At 34.4% G+C, this 20069-nt stretch overlaps 1 protein-coding gene across 4 annotated transcripts in view; it reads right to left on the reverse strand.

The window, feature by feature from the left end:
- PLCB1 (phospholipase C beta 1) overlaps positions 1 to 20069 on the reverse strand; it is a 761313-nt gene that overhangs the window by 137712 nt on the left and 603532 nt on the right. For all 4 annotated transcript variants that reach the window (XM_008018384.3, XM_008018395.3, XM_037990865.2 and 1 more), the window contains exons 19-23: positions 17313 to 17467; positions 14107 to 14271; positions 12240 to 12339; positions 11138 to 11242; positions 10009 to 10118 (exon numbers count right to left, since the gene is read on the reverse strand). In XM_008018384.3, coding sequence (XP_008016575.3) covers positions 10009 to 10118; positions 11138 to 11242; positions 12240 to 12339; positions 14107 to 14271; positions 17313 to 17467 — 635 coding nt within the window. The remainder of the gene's footprint in view (positions 1 to 10008; positions 10119 to 11137; positions 11243 to 12239; positions 12340 to 14106; positions 14272 to 17312; positions 17468 to 20069) is intronic.

The following is a 20069-nucleotide window of genomic DNA, read 5'->3' on the forward strand; positions in this document are numbered from 1 at the left end:
AATTTATAGGCTTCCTAATTCCAAAATGAACAGAAATGCATTGAAAATAGAATACATATGGAGCAGTAAAAGGGTAACTGAAAAGATCATCTTTATAAGTTTTATAGAAGGAGGAAAAGCTATTTGATGTACTGGTTGAAAAGATTTCCATCCTGGGCATTGAAAGTTTGGATCTGATGGCTAAGCAGCAAAGAATTAGGATTTGGAGGATTTAACTGAATGGTTAACATGGTAAGTGGAGGGTCTTTCAAATATCATATGTGTTACTGGGCTATTAGAGGTGTTGGATCTTGCTTTTCTCGTCTGAGTCATCTAAAGAGTGCAGTTCCTTCTGTGTAGCTGATTAGGATGACAGCATCTTCCTTTGGATGGGTACCACATGGGTAAGAGGCAAGGCCATCAGTTTTTCCAGCATATTATGGGTGAGTCTCATAATTTCATCATGCAGGAATCCACTCCACTGAGGACAAATATTGTCAGAAAGTAGCTTTGTTAGAGCCAGCCTTTCCCTTAAGGAGGAGCTTCTTCAAACATGAGTACAAATTGTACCTTAAATTTCTATTACTTGAATGAAATTAGATAATGTATCTGCCTCCTATTTCTAAGAAATTCAGAATCATTCTTACAAACTTCAACCTGCTGTATGCACTCCCAAATGTTTAGGAGTGAAGTATACTGATGTTTGCAATCTACTTTAAAATGCATCATATTGAACTAAGATGGATTGATAAATGGATAGAGGGATTTATATGTGATCAAGTGAAAGCATCAAAATTTTAATTATGGAATCCAGGTGGCTGATATATAGGTGTTCCTGATACAGTTCTTTCAATGTTAGCTTAGAATTTTTCATAATGAAATATGTCAAAACTCCTAATTTTGAAGAGTCTACCAGTGTGAGTTAGAAGCAAGAGACAGCTTTAACGAGCTGGATAAATTCATCTGTTGACTTCTTCATTAACACCAAGTAAAGCACTTTTGGTGTTTTGCACAGTTAATGTCCAGCAAGTTCTTCCAGTGGTAACTGGAGCATGAGTTCAAGTGAATTTTGACACAGCATGTTTGTGTCATCATATAAGCACTCGCATGAGTCATCAGCACTCACATGGTATCATTTTGTTGAACATTAGTAACAGCTGCAATTTTACATATAGATGTATAAATTTTATAATGTCACTCTCTTCCTCCAAGTTGTAAGGGCTATGAGAGCATCTGATTTTCCTCAGCATTACACATATAAGGGCCATGACAGTGACACATAGTTGTGTTTTTTTTTTAATTGAATGAATGAGTGAATGAATTCACATTTATTTTCCTGCTAGTATACAATAATAGCTATACTATTAATGGCTAAGTCCTGAAAGTAAAGAACCACCTAATATTAGGCTAAAATTTAAAAAAAAAATCTGAATGAATGAATAAATCAATGAATGAAAAGAGTGAAGATGCTGCTTTCTGCTGTCTGTAAAAAGTTTGTATTTAATGCATAATAGCAGCAGGTTATTCAGAAGTTTATAAAAGGGTAAAGGAACGTAGCTCTGCTGACTCATTTATATGTGTTACATATATAAACTTTAATATATATGTATATAAAAATGTTCCTACCAACTTTAATTTATTAGAAGTGTTTTGATACAGTTTCCAAAGAAATCAGAAGGATTAAACCCTTGGCTGTTAGGTAGAAATCATGGATTTCTCTTTTTAAAAGAAAGTAGACCAACAACTCTTTACATTAATTTTGTGAAAATATATCTTTGAAATTAATTAAGTCAAATCATTTGGTAAGGACTATGGTCAATCGCTCACAGGACAAATTCTGGATAATTCCCAGAAAAAGTGTCTCCTGGAGCCCTTCCCAGGTTTCTGTGATTAAGCCGACATTTTAGAGTGGATGGAATTAATGGGTTTCATCTGGGGAGAGCCACGCTCTTGCGAAAGAAAGATGCAGGACTTCAAAGCAGCAGTTCTTAATGTGTGGTCCCTAGACCAGCATCAGCTTCACTGCAAATTGTTAGAGATGCAAACTCTTGGGTCCACCCCAGACCTACTGAATCAGAAACTTTGACTATGACGCCCATCAATCTGTGTTTTAGAAAGCCATCTGGGTGAGTCTGGTACATGCTACAGTTTGAGAGCCCTGCTACTCCAAATATGGTCCATGGGCCATAAGCATCACCTGGAAGCTTGTTAAATATGCAGTGTTTTGTGATCTATGACAGACCCCCTGAATCTGAATCTGCATTGTAACAAGATTCTCAAGTGATCTGTATGCACCTTTAAAAAAATAAATTTTATTGTGTATATTCAAGACTTACAATGTGTTATAAGATACCTACATAGAGTAAAATGGTTACTATAAGGGAACAAAAGACATATCCATCATCTCACACAGTTACCCATTTTGTACCCCTGTGGCAGGAACAGTTATAATCTACTCATTTAGAAAAAATTCTGACTACGATACACGAGTATTAATTATAGTCCTCATGCTGTACATTAGATTTTGTTACTTGTTCATCCTACATATTTCCTGCTTTGTATCCTTTGACCTACACGCCCCCCATTTCCTACACCTGTATGCAAATTAAAATTTGAGAAGCCCGGCTCTAAAGCCGAGTGAAAAACTTCATCATTAATTGAGAGCCATGATTTTATAATTGGACATGACATGGATATTTAAGTTACTGTACTCATTCCTATTTTAGGCAGATGAATCCAAAGTCCCTCATTAGAATTCACTGAAATTTTAGAAATTTTTATGGAAGATATTTGCAAAAGCAGTTGATTTGAACCAATCATTGACCAGTTTCAAGTCACGTGAATGAATGGTCTTTTCTTGATACTTATTTAAAAAGACCGTAGTTCTTCAACTTACTGGCCATTGATATTAGGCACCAAATCACTCTACCATAATGAGCAATTGTTCCCTTCTCTAAAAATGGGGATTACTACGGTTTTCCTAGTTAGGACCCAGTTTTATCCAAGGCATCCAATGGAAGTGCATTGTGAATGCCAAATCTGTACAGTATAGAAATGAAAGAGATGGTGCCATTATTTAATGGAAAACCTTTTCTTTTTACTGTATTGGATGCTTTAAAGTTCAGGGATTTTGATAAACTATTGTTTCTATAAATTAATATCTTGCAAATTTATTATTTGAGGAGGAAGATTTGAAGGAGGAAGAAGTTTATTTAAAGAGAATCCAAAATGAACTGTAAACCTCATCTTTGATTTTAGTGTCAAGTTCTTAATTGTGAATGAAACATCAAACTTCTGTTTTGAATAATTAAATGGTATCCAAGGCCTTGGGCAAAACATTGTAACCTTATGAAAGCACTACCTTGGATTCTATTGATGTCACATTATTTTATTGGCGAAATTCATATCATTATTCAAATAATCAAATTGGGGCCATACACTGAATTAGGAAATATTTACCAAGTATTTTATTTTATTTTATTTATTTTTAAGAGACATGATCTCTGTCACCCAGGCTAGGGTGCAGTAGTGCATTTACAGCTCATTGCGGCCTCTACCTTCTAGACTCAAGCAATTCTCCTGCCTCAGGCTCCCGAGAGCTGGGATTACAGGCATGTGTTAGAACACTCAGCTAATATTTGCAAACAATTTTAGATGAATTTCAGCTCACTCACAAGAACATGTGAGTCAGACAATATAAAAAGTAGGCCCTTTGGAATAAATAAACTTTTAGTATTACCAAACAACTTTTCCTTTTCAACATCAATATTACACAAAGACCACTCACACACTTTTACTTGCAGGATGAAAACACAGACGATGTTGGGAATTCTTGTGAACATTTTTGGCCTTGAGGCCTGGGTCAGGTTTGTAGTGTCAGGGACTCTGTCTTAGATGACAACTTTCCCAAGTATGGAAATGAATGCTTGGCAAATGAATACAGCTTTCGTAACTTTCAAGTTGAGGGATATGTATTTTGGCCAGCCAATGCACAAACCAATCAAATAGAACCCACAAAGATAAACCTAACTTTCTGAAGAATAAGTTCTGACAACATCCAGTGATTAAAGGGGGAAAATTCTTGACATTCAACTAAAAATTCAACCAAAAGATGTTACTATTTAAGGTAAAGGTCTTATACTCTGTGCTCACTCATTCAGGTAACCTGCTACGGAGGACAGAAAGATGAACGAAGGGCCCATCCTTGCTAAAGGTTACCAGAAAATTACAGCTTTGTTACAGAGGTGGTGCATGTGTGGTGAAGATGCTTGTTAAACTGTGCTCCAAGGACCAGCAGTACCCCATCACTTGGGGGCTTATTAGAGATGCTGAGTCCCAGGCCCTACCCCAGACCCAGTGAATCAGGATCAGCATTTTATCACGATGCCCTTGTCTTTACACTTAAGGTGGAGAAGTGCTGATGTGGAACATGAGTTGTAGAACCCAAGGACTGAAATCCTTGTAGTTAGAATTTCAATCCTAACTCTTTTCTTTACCAATAGTGTGGCACAGGCAAGCAATTTAACTCCTCAGTGCCTTAGTTTCTTCACTTGTTAAATGGAAATAATGGTAATTAGGACATCCGGAGGTTTTAAGACTTAAGTGAGTGAATACAGTAAAAGCTTCATGGCCAGGCATGGTGAATCACCCCTGTAATCTCAGTGCTTTGGGAGGCGGAAGGGGGAGGATTGCTTGAACTGGGAGTTGAAAACCAGCTTGGGCAACATATTGAAACCCCGTCTTGATCAAAGAAAAATAAAATAAAGGGCTCAATATAGTGTCAGATATACAGTAAGCACTCAGTAACTGCTCATTATATTTATTTTTTCTTGACTTCTCTAACATTAAAAAAGTCACTTTCAAATATTGCATTTATGAGATTATCACAAAATATTTCCTAATAAATGTATGAGATATTTACTTTTTTCTTTTATAGGTATTTTAAAGATACAAAAGAAAAAATGTGTTATGATATTTCACTAGGCATCTCTGTAATTACATTATTCGGTCTGTAAAACATTTAAAAAATTATTTTAAAAAATGTGCATAGAAGTCAGCCACGGGGGCTCACGCCTGTAATCCCAGCACTTTGGGAGGCCGAGGCAGGTGGATTACCTGAGGTCAGGTGTTCAAGAAGAGCCTAGCCTGTCTCTACTAAAAAGATAAAAATTAGCCGGGTGTGGTGGTGAGTGCCTGCAGTCCTGGCTACTCAGGAGGCTGAGGCAGGAGAATCGCTTGAACCCGGCGGAGGCAGGAGAATCGCTTGAACCCGGGAGGCAGAGGTTGCAGTGAGCGGAGATCATGCCACGGCACTCTAGCCTGGGCGACAGAGCAAGACTTCGTTTCAAAAAATAAACAAAGGAAAATTTACATAGGAAACGTGCTAGAAGGATATACATTAAAAATGTTAACAGTATTTGCAGAATTAGAGGGTTTTAAATTTTTATTTCTTTAGTTTACTATGTTTTAAAATTTTTCTACGTGACTTTTTATTTAGAAGAATTAACCGTGAATGTTATACCTTGTTAGGATTCACTAAGGCACTTTTCTACAACTTGACTAATCTACTACTCTGAATTTACAAAGACAAAATAAATCCAATAACAAATCTTTATTATTCCTTCACTTCCAACCATTATTCAGATAATATGTAACCTAATATATATTATACACATAATATATGTATAATATAATCTGAATAATATATTTTTGCTTTATCTGAGATGAATATCTATTGTTCAAATCATGGGGGAAAATTCCACCTATCTATTTGGTTTATAAATTACTCTAGGAAGATAATTTATAAGACTATTAAAAACCTGGTAATATTTTGCAGTCCAATGAAGTTTTTAATGTTCAAACAGAAATGACCTTTAGAAGCATCACATTAAAATGATGATACTAAAAAAGTCTTTGCTGCTAAAATAGTGTCTCCAGTGCCTGCTATGTCCTAGATAGAATTTTCTTCAGAGAAAACCACAGTTACTTATTTTCAATGGCATCATTCAAACAAGCTTACATTATTCTAAGACAAGAAAAAAAAGACACACTGGTGCTCAAAGTGTGAAATGACTTTTCTTTCCTAGCATTACATGTTGGGGCAAATGATTTTTTTTTTTTCTTGAGTTGTAAAAATGAGGCCAGTTAAGAGTTTAGACATGTCAAAGGAAAAAAAATCGTATTTTCTCTGTTAGACCAATACAGAGTTTATGTGATTCAATGCCTCTAAAGTTATTTCTAAAACTGAAAAATGTCCAAATACTGTCCAAGTTTAAACAATATTATACATTTCTAAAAATGCTTTCTGCTCACCTTTAAGAAAAGAACAACAAAAATAAGAGTGACCTGAAACTACTTCCGTAGTTTTGTACATTTTATTCTCCTGAAATACCTTTTTGATGGTGCAAAGATAAGGTTTTCAAAGGACATCGATTTGTAAAAAGAGTCCTACAATCTCAAAGGCCTTATGTCTCTCATTCTTTAGGGTGACATTTTCCCCTAGTCACTACAGAAATTGTCTCTCTGAAGCACCATTAGGAAAATATTCCATTATGAGACCTTTAGCTCAATTACTATATCTAATCGGAGCCATACACTGAATTAGGAAATATTTACAAACAATTTTATCTCATTTTATTTTATTTTATTTTATGTTATGTTATTTTATTTTATTTTATTTATTTATTTATTTATTTTTTTTGAGACGGAGTCTCGCTCTGCCGCCCAGGCTGGAGTGCAGTGGCCGGACCTCAGCTCACTGCAAGCTCCGCCTCCCAGGTTTACGCCATTCTCCTGCCTCAGCCTCCCGAGTACATGGGACTACAGGCGCCCACCACCTCGCCCGGCTACGTTTTTGTATTTTTTAGTAGAGACGGGGTTTCACTGTGTTAGCCAGGATGGTCTTGATCTCCTGACCTCGTGATCCGCCCATCTCGGCCTCCCAAAGTGCTGGGATTACAGGCTTGAGCCACCGCGCCCGGCCCACTATTTTATTTTATTTTTAAGAGACACGGTCTCTGTCGCCCAGGCTAGGGTATAGTAGTGCATTCATAGTTCATTGCAGCCTCTTTCTCCTGGACTCAAGCAATTCCCCTGCCTCAGGCTCCCAAGTAGCTGGGATGTGTCAGCACAGCCAGCTAATATTTGCAAACAATTTTAGATAAATTTCAGCTCACTCACAAGCACATGTATGTCAGACAACATAAAAAGTAGGCTGAAATATGGTAGTGTTGAAATGTTCTCTTGAAGCAAGTGCTTATTCCTTAGACACAATGGCTAACTAATAGGTTAAAGTTGATAATCTAAAAAGTATTTCCTCTAAATACCGAAAATACATGTAATTTCACTTGAAAATGCTTTCATTTAACCTCTATTTCTTACAGAATAAAATACATCCAGTTGAAAAAAGACATTCCGGTTTTTTGTTTTTTTTTTTAACTTTTATTTTAGGTTCGGTGTACACACGAGGGTTTGTTATATAGGTGTGTCATAGGGGTTTGGTATTCAGATAACTTTGCCACTCAGGTAATCTGCATTGTACCTAATAGGTCCTGTTTTCTATTTAGAGAAGAATGCTATTAATAGTGATTTATTTATATCTATGTAAATTATCCTTACCTTTAATTATACTTTATTAAATATGCTATTAAGTAAAGCAGGAAAAAGAGAAAAGAATTTGAGAACCTTTGATGGATTTCCAAAGAGAGAAATTAATTTCATACTAATGTCCATATGAGTAAAATGAAAGACTCATAGAATAGCCTTAATCTTTTAAAGGTCATGGAAAAGAGAAAAAGCACTATTATCGTTGAAGAAATATCAGAATGAAAGATGTAAGTATTGCCAAATATTTAAATTCTTAATTAACTAATTAAGAATTAATTCAGAAAGAGAACTCATTCTTGTATTTATTTATAAAACAGCAAGCTACTTAGCATTGCTAGTTTCCCTAGAAGCAGAAGTGGACATGAGGATTCTTGAGCACATGAGTTACTGAGAGAATGGTCTCAGGAAAAAACTGAAGGGAGGTGAGGCAAACAAGTTAAGACAGGAAAGAAGATAAGTCGAAATGTGGCCTCAGGCAAACTCCAGTCTCAGGCTGATCCCACAGGGCGCTTGGGAGCATGAACTGCAACACAGAAGTTGCCCACCACAAGCAAGGGGCTGAGCTATTATTCTCCCAAGTGGGATTTATCCCAGAGAAGCAAGGATGGTTCAACATACGCAAATCAATCAATGTGATACATCATATCAGCAGAATGAAGGGAAAAAAACCCACATGATCATTTCAATTGATGTTGAAAAAGCTTTTGATAAAATTCAACATCCCTTCTGGTAAAAACTCTCAAAAAAACCCTACCTGGGTATAGAAGGAACATATATCAACACAATGAAAGCCATATATAACAGTTCAACAGCTAGTATCAAACTGAATGAAGAAAAACTGAAAGCCTTTCCTCTGAGATCTGGAATAAGACAAGGATGCTCACTTTCACCACTATTATTCAACATAGTACTGGAAATCCAAGCTAGAGCAATTAGACAAGAAAATGAAAAAAGGGCATCCAAATCGGAAGAAGTCAAATTATCCCTGTTTGCAGATGGTATGATCTTATATTTGGAAAAACCGAATGACTCCACCAACAAGCTATTAGAACTGATGAACATTCAGTGAAGTTGTAGAATTAAAAATCAGTGTACAAAAATCAGTATGCCTGTATCAGAATATCAAATGCACCCCATAACATATATGCCAAGTATGTACCCATAAATAAAATAAAATAAAATAGTGCAGCATTGCAAATATCCAATAATTGGGGGCTTAGTAATTAAATTATGGTGGAGCTATATGATAGAAGGTTATGAGTTATTAAAAGTCATGTCATAGAAGAATATTTAATGACATGGACAATGAGATACTTAATACTTTTATTTTCACTTACAACACAAACTATGAATATTATCCCATTTTATGAAAGAGTAACAGTTGTGCATAAAAAGGCTAGATATGTATACACCCATATTCACAGTGGCTATCTCTGAGTGGATGGGATATTTGAATTACAGTTGATTTCTTTGTTGTTTTCTTTTGTCATTTTTATGTTTTAAATTTTCTATGATAAATCTAGAATGCTTTTGAAATAAGAAAAGCATGACTTAATGAACAATATCAACTTTAATAGACTATTTAAATGAACTATTTAATGGATAACTATTAGTTACAGTTATTAAAACAATTTTCAAGTTTCTTTCCTCCAATACTGACAGTTCTCCATTTTCTATCTTTTTTCTCAAGTTTTTCCTCTGAACAAAATATGAAAATAGCAAAATTTTATCACTATTTTTAATATTAGTGTCACCTTTAATAATCAAGCTATAATTCACTTTTTTAAAAGCAAAAAGACTGCCAGTCTACATAGAAGCTTTGTATTTTTAAACTTCATTTCTACTATTTTTAGATCCTTCCTTAATTATGCTTTGCATTGTGACATCTAATTTGGAATAATATATCAATTATTTGGAGGACATACATTATAATATGTAAATAAACCATCTAATAATGATAGTAGACTCTTCATGGCTCATACTATTTTCCAGGTATTGTGTTAAATATAAATATTTTATGTGTTATAAAAAATCAGAAAAGCACTTTGAAAATCCTGCATGCTACATTAAAGACAAAGGGAAACCCTAAATGATTTGATGATTATCTTCCTTTTTAAGTGCCTTTATCACCTTTAATTTGCATGAAATCATGTAGAAAGTTTCAATGGAAATAGCAAGATGTGTACAGTTTAATTTTATCACAAGATAAGATGCTCATGGTATCCACAGAACACCAAAAGAAAATGAAATGTGAAAAATTTAAGTCAGTCATCTAGATGTTCTGTGACATGATGCTGAACTCCATGAAAGTGTTCCAATGTGCTATTTCTTCTCCTGAGGTATGTGATATTACCTAGACAAAGCCAACAAGTAGGTGTGGAAGTCATGCTTAATGCTGTGTGTGAGATTAAAACACCCTCTCACCTCTTTCTTTACTTCTTCTTCATCTTCCAGTGTCAAAGCAGCCAATTGCTTAGCTCTCTGCTCCATCAGGTTCACATACCGGATTGGGTTTGATAAAGCTTCAATGACATCTAAATAGGGAAGAGACATTTTAGATCAAAGGTCCTGGAGGTATTGATTATCCATCATTCATCTACTTACTCATCTGTCTGACCATCAGTCCATGCATTCATTCATCACCCATCTACCCACCCATCCATCCATCCATCCACCCAGTCATTATCCATCTTCCATTCTTCCATCTACCCATACAACTATCTACTCCTCTAACCAACACTTTGAACACGGACAAGGGTTAGGACTCTGTTGAAACTTCAGGAAGAGACAAATTAAGAGTTTAGTTCTGAGAGTCAAACTGGTCAGGCTTCAACTCAGGATCCTTCAATATTCTTGATTCTTTAGTTTCTTTTTGAGGGGGCCTATCCATTCCAGCAATGGCCCACACAATTGTCCTATTTGGCTCAAATGATGTTTCATAAATGGAGACATTTCACATAAAAAGCCTGCTTTCCAGACTGTTGAGATAACCCAATGATTTGGCAATATAGTTATCATTTGAATGGCAGTGCCTAGCTGGAATGAGTTATGGCTGCCAGCTTTGGATGGACCATGTGCCACAAGCTTACCATGGTCTCCAGTACTCCCCAGTGTCTTACACCCAAGCTACTTGGCACTATAAGCATTTATGTTTATGATTCTTGGTTAATTCCTTAAATTTAGGATGTCACCCATGAAAAGAATCAGCATTCTAAAATTGGTGGAAGACAAATTCAGTGTACAGACCTAGACATCTGTTGTAATGGATAACATGAGTTGGTAAGTGCTGGGCCCATGATAATAAGACTACCAGGGAATAAATATTCAAAAAACTGAGGTGTTATGATTTTAATTAAAATACATTAAATTAAAATGTATTCACAATGGCTCAAGCAATTTACCTCTAAACACACATACGAAAGTAGGGGTGATTCTGAAGCCAGAATCTCCTGTTTTGTTTGGTTCAGTTTTCCTTCCACTAACCCAAAAATATATGGTGACCTAGAGAGAAATGCCCCTTTGAGTAAAGGGGTATTTGAGTTAAGTTGTTTACCTGCATATGTGTCTGGCACATAGTCTTTCACTTCTATGTAGACAAAGACAGCAGGCAGCATCAGAGGCTGGTTCCTTTCATTCCTTAGACATATATAGTGATAGCCTGGAAGGTGAGAATAATGCTGTGTAGCACATATTTCCTTCCCAATGTTAGTTATAAGTATGCACATCTATGTGACGAAAGCATGTATTTCAGGTTACTTTAGATGAAAAACAGGTCACTTTTTTCATTTTAATAACAGTTATGAATGATAAGGTATTATTTTTCTCATCAGAAAAGAAAACATTCATTGTGATTTTTTCCTTTCCAACCATATGTTTTTTTTTCCTACAAAAGAGAATTCAAAATCATATGTCATAGACTGAATTATTGATCCAAACTTGCCCCCATAATAGAATTATACTTGACATGACTTCTTTTTTTTTTTAATTGTTATTACTATTTTTTGTAGAGACAGGGTCTCACTCTGTTGCCCAGGCTGGTTTCAAACTTCTGGCTTCAAGAGATCCTCCTGCCTCAGCCTCCCAAAGTGCTGAGATTATGGGGGTGAGCCGCCATGCCCAGCTTTGACGTGATTTCTTGACTTGTGCTTAAGCTGTGCTTTGGTCAACGGTATATTAGTATTTTGGTGTAAGCACAGGCTTAAAATGCACACGCAGAATTAGACTGGCCCTCTGTATTCCAATGGTCTGCCAAGAGAAGTCCATATTGTGGAAGGAACTGCCACTTCAGCCTGGGCCCCAGAGTGAGCACGTGTGGGACAGACATAGATCCAACCCAGAACCTGAAGCACAGCTATGCTGCTGAGCCCAGGCTAGATCAGCCAAACCTGGCCAACCCACAGACCTATGAGCATGAAGATAAATACTTGCATATAAGTTTTCAGATTGTTTGTTACACATAATTATTGTCGAAAGAGTTGACTAATATGTTAATACTACAACATGCCACAAAAACAGGTAACTAAATCTCATAGCCCTTGTTACGTAACAAAATTACAAAGCAGAAAATAGTTTACTAAATCATTTTCTAGTAATATTTTAAGCAGTGATGATTTTCTTTGCAACTTTGATAAAGTTTCTCAGCACACTATCCATACCTGGCCGAATGGCTTGCACTGGCAAGATACGGTGGCCAATGAATTTACCTCCTTCTTCATAAACTGCTATTCTCAAACAGGCCAGAGTAGGAAGAACCACCTACAAAGGACATTAAGGACACATCTGGTTATACAAATAACAATTCTAAGAAATAATTAGAAAGGTATTATTCAATCAGGACCAGCTTTTCTTTTCTTTTTTCTGTCTTTCTTTCTTTCTTTTTTTTTTTTTTTGAGACAGAGTCTTGCTCTGTCACCCAGGCTGAAGTGCAGTGGCATGATCTTGGCTCACTGCAACCTCCGCCTCCCAACTTCAAGCAATTCTCCTGTCTCAGCCTTCTAAGTAGCTGGTACTATACAGGTGCACGCCTCCATGCCTGGCTAATTTTTGTATTTTTTTTTAGTAGAGACAGCATTTCACCACATTGGTCAGGCTGGTCTCGAACTCCTGACCTCAGGTGATCCACCACCTTGGCCTCCCAAAGTGCTGGGATTACAGGCGTGAGCCACTGCGCCTGGCCAGGACCACCTTTTCAGATCCAAGTAGAAGTTTCTACTTAGCTACTTTAGACAAAAAGTTGAGATGTTGCCTTATAAATTTCATTGTCAGAGGAGAAGACATGGGTTGTCAGAGAGAGGGCTTCATCTGTGTTTTATCACCTTGCCTAAATGAGGCATTTGTTAAAAAAAATAGGCTGTTTTATTTTTACATGAACATTCTCAATGTGGAAATGACAAAAGTTCTATCTTTAAACAAAAAGAGTTCAATGGTCTTATCACCATGTGACTATTTCATTTATGTTTTCAAAGCAAATCACTTTTGCATCTTCAAAGTGACAGCAGAAAAAAGCGAAGCGAAAACAACCAACACTGAAAAACAAGAATAACTTTGAGGATAACTTTCAAAGTACAATTGCTTTATAAATTTGTAAATTCCCATAGTAAGCAATGAGCAACTACTCATTTCTTTCCTCTGTGAAACATCTAAAATATGCAGTTATATCGCATGTCAAGAACATGAAGTCAACTATCTCTTTAAAAATTTATTGTTTACAAAACCAGCAAACTCACATTTATTGAATATTTTCATTGTGCTAGATATTTCTTAAGCGTGGTTAGCATATTTACTTACAGAATATTCATAATAACCCTAAGAAGTAAACATTATAGTAAACATTATTATTAAACTCAGTTAACATATGGAAAAATCTCAGAGCACAGAGAGTTTCCATATAGCTATTCTCCTTGCAGAAGACTGGCTTTGTAGGTATTTTGGCCAGAAAAAAAGCAAAGAGTAGGGTAAAAAGTCTACTTCCCACTAAACTTACTTTCTTCCTTTACATGACAAGCATGTATGAAGATTTGCTTTTTGGTGAAGAATGAGAAGGGCCCAGTTGAGTGTGAAAGGTTTCAATTTTATTAGATGGAACCCACACAAGATTGAATGACCAGCTCTCAGAGGCTAGAGATTTTGGGGAATTTAAATAATATTCCTTTTAAAGGAAGTATGAATTTTCTTTCTCTCAGCCACTATATTATTCCCTACTTCCACTCTACTTCATTTGAGTTATAATTAAAATGTATCATGTATCACTTGTACTATCAGATGATAGGAGTTAAATGTATATGTTTTTATGGCTGTCCATTTGAGGCATACTAGAATGAATTGATTTACAATACAATTCTGAAAATCCAAACAAGTGATTAACAGAATTCTTGAAGAGTTTTCAGAATGGCTTTCAAAGGGTAATTGCTTTATAAATGTGTAAATTTCCAAATTAAACAAGTAATTCACCATTTCATTATTTTCTCAGTGTAAAACACCTGAAAATGCAGTCATAACTCATATCAAGAACATGTGACCAACCTTTTTGAACACAATAGGTTCTTCTTCCCAGACAGGATTCACAGCATTTCCTTGGGATGTCTTGGTCTTAAATGCCTTCCTCCTCGTATCCACAGGCAAACCAAACATATCCACTTCCACATAAGTCCCGACTTTCTTATCAGAAAGAAACTGACCTGATATAATCTAGAAAATCAATCAATCAATCTATAAGGAGTTTTGATATGCAAATAACACAGACATAAGAGAATACTTTAAAGAGCCACAAATGCTGCTGGTGAATGTTGAATTATAAGCAAAATGGAATAGAAGAGTAGAAATATGATTTCCCTTTCACTTCACGGGCTGTGATATGGTTTGGTTCTGTGTCCTCACCCAAATCTCATGTTAAATTGTAATCCCCACATGTTTGGGGAGGGACCTGGTGTGAGGTGATTGGATTATGGGAGTGGTTTCTCTCATGCTGTTCTCATGATAGTGAGTTCTCACAAGATCTGATGGTTTAAAAGTGTATGGCGATTCTCCCCTCGCTCTCTCTCTCCTTCCCTCGTGTGACATGTGCTTTACTTCCCCTTCACTTTCCACCATAATTGCAAGTTTCATGAGGCCTCCTCAATCATGCAGAACTGTGAGTCAATTAAACCTCTTTTCTTTATAAATTGCTCAGTCTCAAGTAGTTCTTTATAACATTGTGAAAATGAACTAATACAGATTGGTAGAGGGATATTGAAAATGGTAAGGTTAGAAGTAGTCAATTAATAAGACAAAGTATTGTAGGAGGAATAAATGAACAAGTATTCACTTTAAACCATCAAGATCAGTTTATTGGTACCCCTAATCTCACATGGTGTCACCATCTACAGTTAGGTATTCTTTGTCTAGCTACAGAACTAATTGATATTATAGACTTAAAAGAGATTTTTAATATTACATATTTATAAATGTCTTCCATGTCTGCCTCTGTTTCTGTCCAAATTTTCAAAACCTGAGGTATCCATTAGCTGTCATAAAGGTTAATGGAGGCAAACAAGATATGCTCCCACTGTATACCAGGAAGGTGAACAGCAGGAAGCAAGTGCCGACAGAGCAAACCTGGTGAATCCGGGTTAGGTGGTTACAAGAAAGTTGCCTGCTGGTCAAGAACTTTCTGAGCTCAAGATTGTGAAAAGGAGACAGCATTACGGCTGGGCTCACAATCTGAGCTCAAGATTGTGAAAGGGGACAGAATTATGGCTGGGCCAGAAATCAAGACAAAATGGTGGCGTGAGAATAGCCATCAAAGGCTGAGTAAAGTCAACGTCAGTTACATGCTGATGTGGTCAGAAATTCTGAGTAATGTGAGAGAAAGTCATCAGGAAGGCTCTCTGAATGTGTCCTGGGACAACTCATTTCCCCTGTATGTTCTATTTGGCTTGAGTGCGTGGGACCTGCTAGCAACAATCTCTTTGTTTAACTTGAGGTTCTTTGTGAGAACCATGTCTATAAAATGAGCAGACATTTCAAAACATGTTTAAAACTTCTAAGTTATAGAAGTCCTACTTGGAATTCAGATGCACAGATTTTGTGTGTTTAAGATGTTTGACCAAAGTACAGTCCTAAACTAAATTCATGACACTAAACCACAATGTAAACCATCAGTAAAATAGGATGGTACAACATCGTGTAAGCTCATAAGTCCATTCTGACATTATAAAATCTATGCCAGAAAATGAAAACAAAGGCATAATTGGAAAGTTATGATCTGCATCTTGGCTCTAGCTATAATGTGAAAGGTAGGGCTCTACTGCAGTGAGGACTGTCCATTCTGGGGAGACTGACAGCTCTGGAACAGCATCTCTGGACAGGAGCAGCAGGTTACACTTGTCTGGGGCTCAACTATTTCCCCTTCACAACTCAACATACTTTCCTGCCTCTGTGTCATTGTTTTATAATTGCTTACTGTTACAGTAGAATTTTCAAGACAAAAAAAAAAGCAAATGCATTCAAAACAAGACGAATCTACAAACAAGACAAAAATGTTATTAATTCAACCGAACTGTAACAATTGAAAACAATTCTAAAAGTAGCATTCTATCAGTACATGAAGCTTATGAGTTTATCTTAATCACACCTGACAGAAATTAAACAGCCTTTTCTGAAAACAGTTTTCTAAAATAAACTCTAATTCTGCCAACTTGAACTCTTTATATATGTGGCTTGAAGTAATTTCAAAAGATATAATTATGAGACACTTCATTGAAATTTTATTCTTTAAACCCTTGATATAAAGTGACAAAAGTTTTAAGGTAAAAATGTGCTCAACTGCTTAGGGTAGAAAGAAATTAGTGAAGCTGTTATAGAAATTTTTTACATAGTTTTTCAAATGCCTTTGTTTAAGGTTAATCAAAAAATTGCATTTATGTCCATTAAAAAAATTTCTTTGTTCTATAGTTATTCAGTTAAACAGAAAACAGATGATATTTTTGAAAAGCTTTAACAATGAAGAATCCATGTAAAAATGTATTCTAAAAAATTGATTTTCCTTTCACAGTATTAAAAATATTTTCTGATAGCTAAAAAATTATATCTGCTATAAAATCAATTTCAAAGAATAAAAAATCATTTGGAATTATTTAGGGTCAGATATACATACGTATGTATATATATGATTTTACATATTTATGATACATGTATATGTATATGTATATATATCGATATATACATATATATTTAATAAAGCAACTCTTTTATTTAAAGATCATTAACATGTGCTTTAAAATCTCTGAATATTCTGGAAGATTCTAAAAAACCATTTAAAGTAACTTGAAAGCTTTTGTTTAATATTTGATAATTTATTGAGGGAATGTTCTTTCTCTAATTTTGCTAACAACCAAAGGGGGGAAAAAAGACCAGAAAATCTCTCCAATATGGGCCACTAATTATCATGTAAATTTCACAGTAGGATAGTTACACCAAAAAAGAGGATTGGTTATGACGAGTCTCTCTAACTTATTTCGTCGATTTAGAGCCCGATTTTTATCATTAAGAATGAGATTCAGTCCCTTTATCTTATCCATGTGGCCTATGAAAACTTTTAATGTGTATTTGATCTTTAGATTAAAAAAATGTAGGAAGAAAGTAGAATCTTTGCTAGTTACTAAATTTGTAATGACTAAGCCACTTCTTTATGCAATGTAGATAAATTCAACACTATTATTAGGAACACTTTTGTGATGGGGAATACATACCTTAACAGACAAAGTGTTTGCCACTATCCCATCTACGATGCCTTCAGTAAATGGATCAAAATGCTTGTCAGGCCTCCTCATGAACTCTGGCTTCAATCTATAGCCACTCTTTCCGTTGTATTCATACATCCCCATATTTATTTGCATAGCCAGGTCTGAATATCAAAAAGACAAGCCTTATTGTGAGTTTATCTATATTTGGGATAAGAAAGTAAGATTGTAAAGTAAGGTTTATCATAGTCTACTTTTATGACTGTACTCCTTTAGAAGAGAGTTAGTTATTGTAGAAATGTAGAAAACACAGAGAAGAAAAAAAATTTACCTGTAGTCCCCAAATCCAGAAATAATCACTGCCAACAGGGGGTGTACAGCCTGCTTTTCCACTTCAAATATATTTTGACATACAGTATGTTGATTTCATTTAATATTTATCTGCCTTAATTATAACAGCTTTCTCAAATTCCTTTTATTAACTATATTAGAATAATATATTTAGATATTATATTATGTATTAATATATTAATATATAATAGAATATATATTATAATATATAATATATATAATGTATCTAATATCTAATGTCTAATTATATATAGTACATACAAAATATCTAATATATAATATTAGATATATTATTCTATTATTATATATTATATATTATATATCTATATTACATATTATACCTATAGTTATAATATATCTTAGAATAATATTATAATTTATTTATTCCAATATATGTATTAATACATTTATTATATTCTAATATATTTATTAATAATTATTCTATAATATATATTATAATATAATAATTATATTATTCTAATACATTTAATATATAATATATTAAATATAGTATTCTAATACTTAAAGCATATATTAGAATATAATGTATTTAATCAGTCCCCTTTTGGGCACATTTATGTTTTTTCTAATTTTTCACCCTTATAATGTTTTGATAAACATCATTGTGGTGAAATCTTTGAAGCCATCATCAGTGATTTTCTTATAAGTGGAATTTCTGGGACAAATGACATCCACATTGGAAAAGCTTTCTTTGATGCCTTGCTAAAATGCCCTTCCAAAAGCTTAAACTAGCTTATACTGCTAAGCCATGTTTTTGAGAATGGACTTCTCCATACCTCATTATAAGAGGATTCCGTCATTCCTTTTCTTGGTTTTTAATTTGTACATAAAATTACTTTTTAAAAATTTGCACTTCTGTGATTACTTACAACGAATATCTAATTATACATAGACTCTTCCAGCAATCAAAAGTTACTGGTCAAAATTTTCCTCAGACTCAGTGCATCAAATGAACGTTCACACATATTGCAATTGATAGGGTGAAAAAACACATATTAAAGTTGTAAAGAATCTAGGAAGTTGTCAACTGTTCCAGGTTATCTGTGTCACGACTCATCTCTATGTGGATAATAAAGAGGTGATGATAGAATTATTCTAAAGTTTCATGTAACAAATCACTTTTAGAGCAGGAAAAAAATAAGTGAAATCTTCTCTCGCTAAACTATTATTTTATAAACATAACTATGATGCCAAAATTAGACAAAATTTCAAGAAAAATAATGGATTTATGACACTTGAAAAAATTAGCTTCAAAAGCCTGAAAATTACATTAGCAAGTCATATATTCTAAAAATAATACACAACAAATAAGTAGAGCCTACCTTGGGAACAAAAGGATAATTATATAATAGGAAATGAGATCTATTAAGATAACTTATCACATTTATGTCTGAAAGATGAACATTTGAGCATCCCAATGGATGTCCAAGAGACATTTGATAACATTCAATACAAACTTCCAAAACATTAGTCAAATAGGATCCGTGTCCTTTAGTATGTTAAAGAATATCTGACTCAAAGACACAGCCAATATCTGACTTGATGATATCACAACACTGAAATTTATATTAGGATCAGGATGAAGAGAAAGATGCCCACTCTTCACTTAGATAGAAGACGTAAGACCTGGTGTTTGATAGATAAGGAGGTGACTATAATTAACATTAATAGTTTGTACATTTGAAAATAGCTAGAAGAGAACAATTTGATTGTTTCTAATGTAAAGATAAATATTTCAGGTGATGGATATCCCAATTACTCTGATTTTATTATATAAATGTATCAAATTATCATACGTACTGCAAACATTTGTACAGCTATTATGTATCAATAAAAAATTAATTAATTGATTTTAAAAAGCCATAAATATCTAGCAAATTACTCTTACTTGTGACTTAGAGCTTGATAGATACTTAATAAAAGGCATAATGTTGAACTTCCTACTGAAAAAAAAGGAAGATGCCCACTCGGAACCCTCATTTAATACCTTAGAATGGTCAGGCCAAAGCAATAAATAAGGCAGGTGGAGAAATGAGATATGATTAAATTACTGTCTTTGAGTGTCTAAAAAGTCCAATGAAATGTACTGCAAAAAAATAGGCTATTATCAGAATCTAGGAAGATGATCATTTGTAAAATATAATAATTTATAAAATAAATAAGTATACACATATAAATATCCAGAAACAATCTGTTAAAAATATAATATAAATAAAAAGAAAGAGCCAATCTAAGAAAACTAGACCTCTGATGAAGACAAGTGATTTTGCTGAGGGACTAAACACAAAAAAATTTTAAAGTAAAGAGAAAAGCATATTTCCTGTGACAGAAAAAGTAAAAATTAAAAAGGTGTCAGTTTTTGTCAGATAAATTTATAAATTTAATATGATTTTA

Source organism: Chlorocebus sabaeus, chromosome 2, assembly GCF_047675955.1.
Source record: "Chlorocebus sabaeus isolate Y175 chromosome 2, mChlSab1.0.hap1, whole genome shotgun sequence".
NCBI classification, from domain to species: Eukaryota; Metazoa; Chordata; class Mammalia; order Primates; family Cercopithecidae; genus Chlorocebus; species Chlorocebus sabaeus.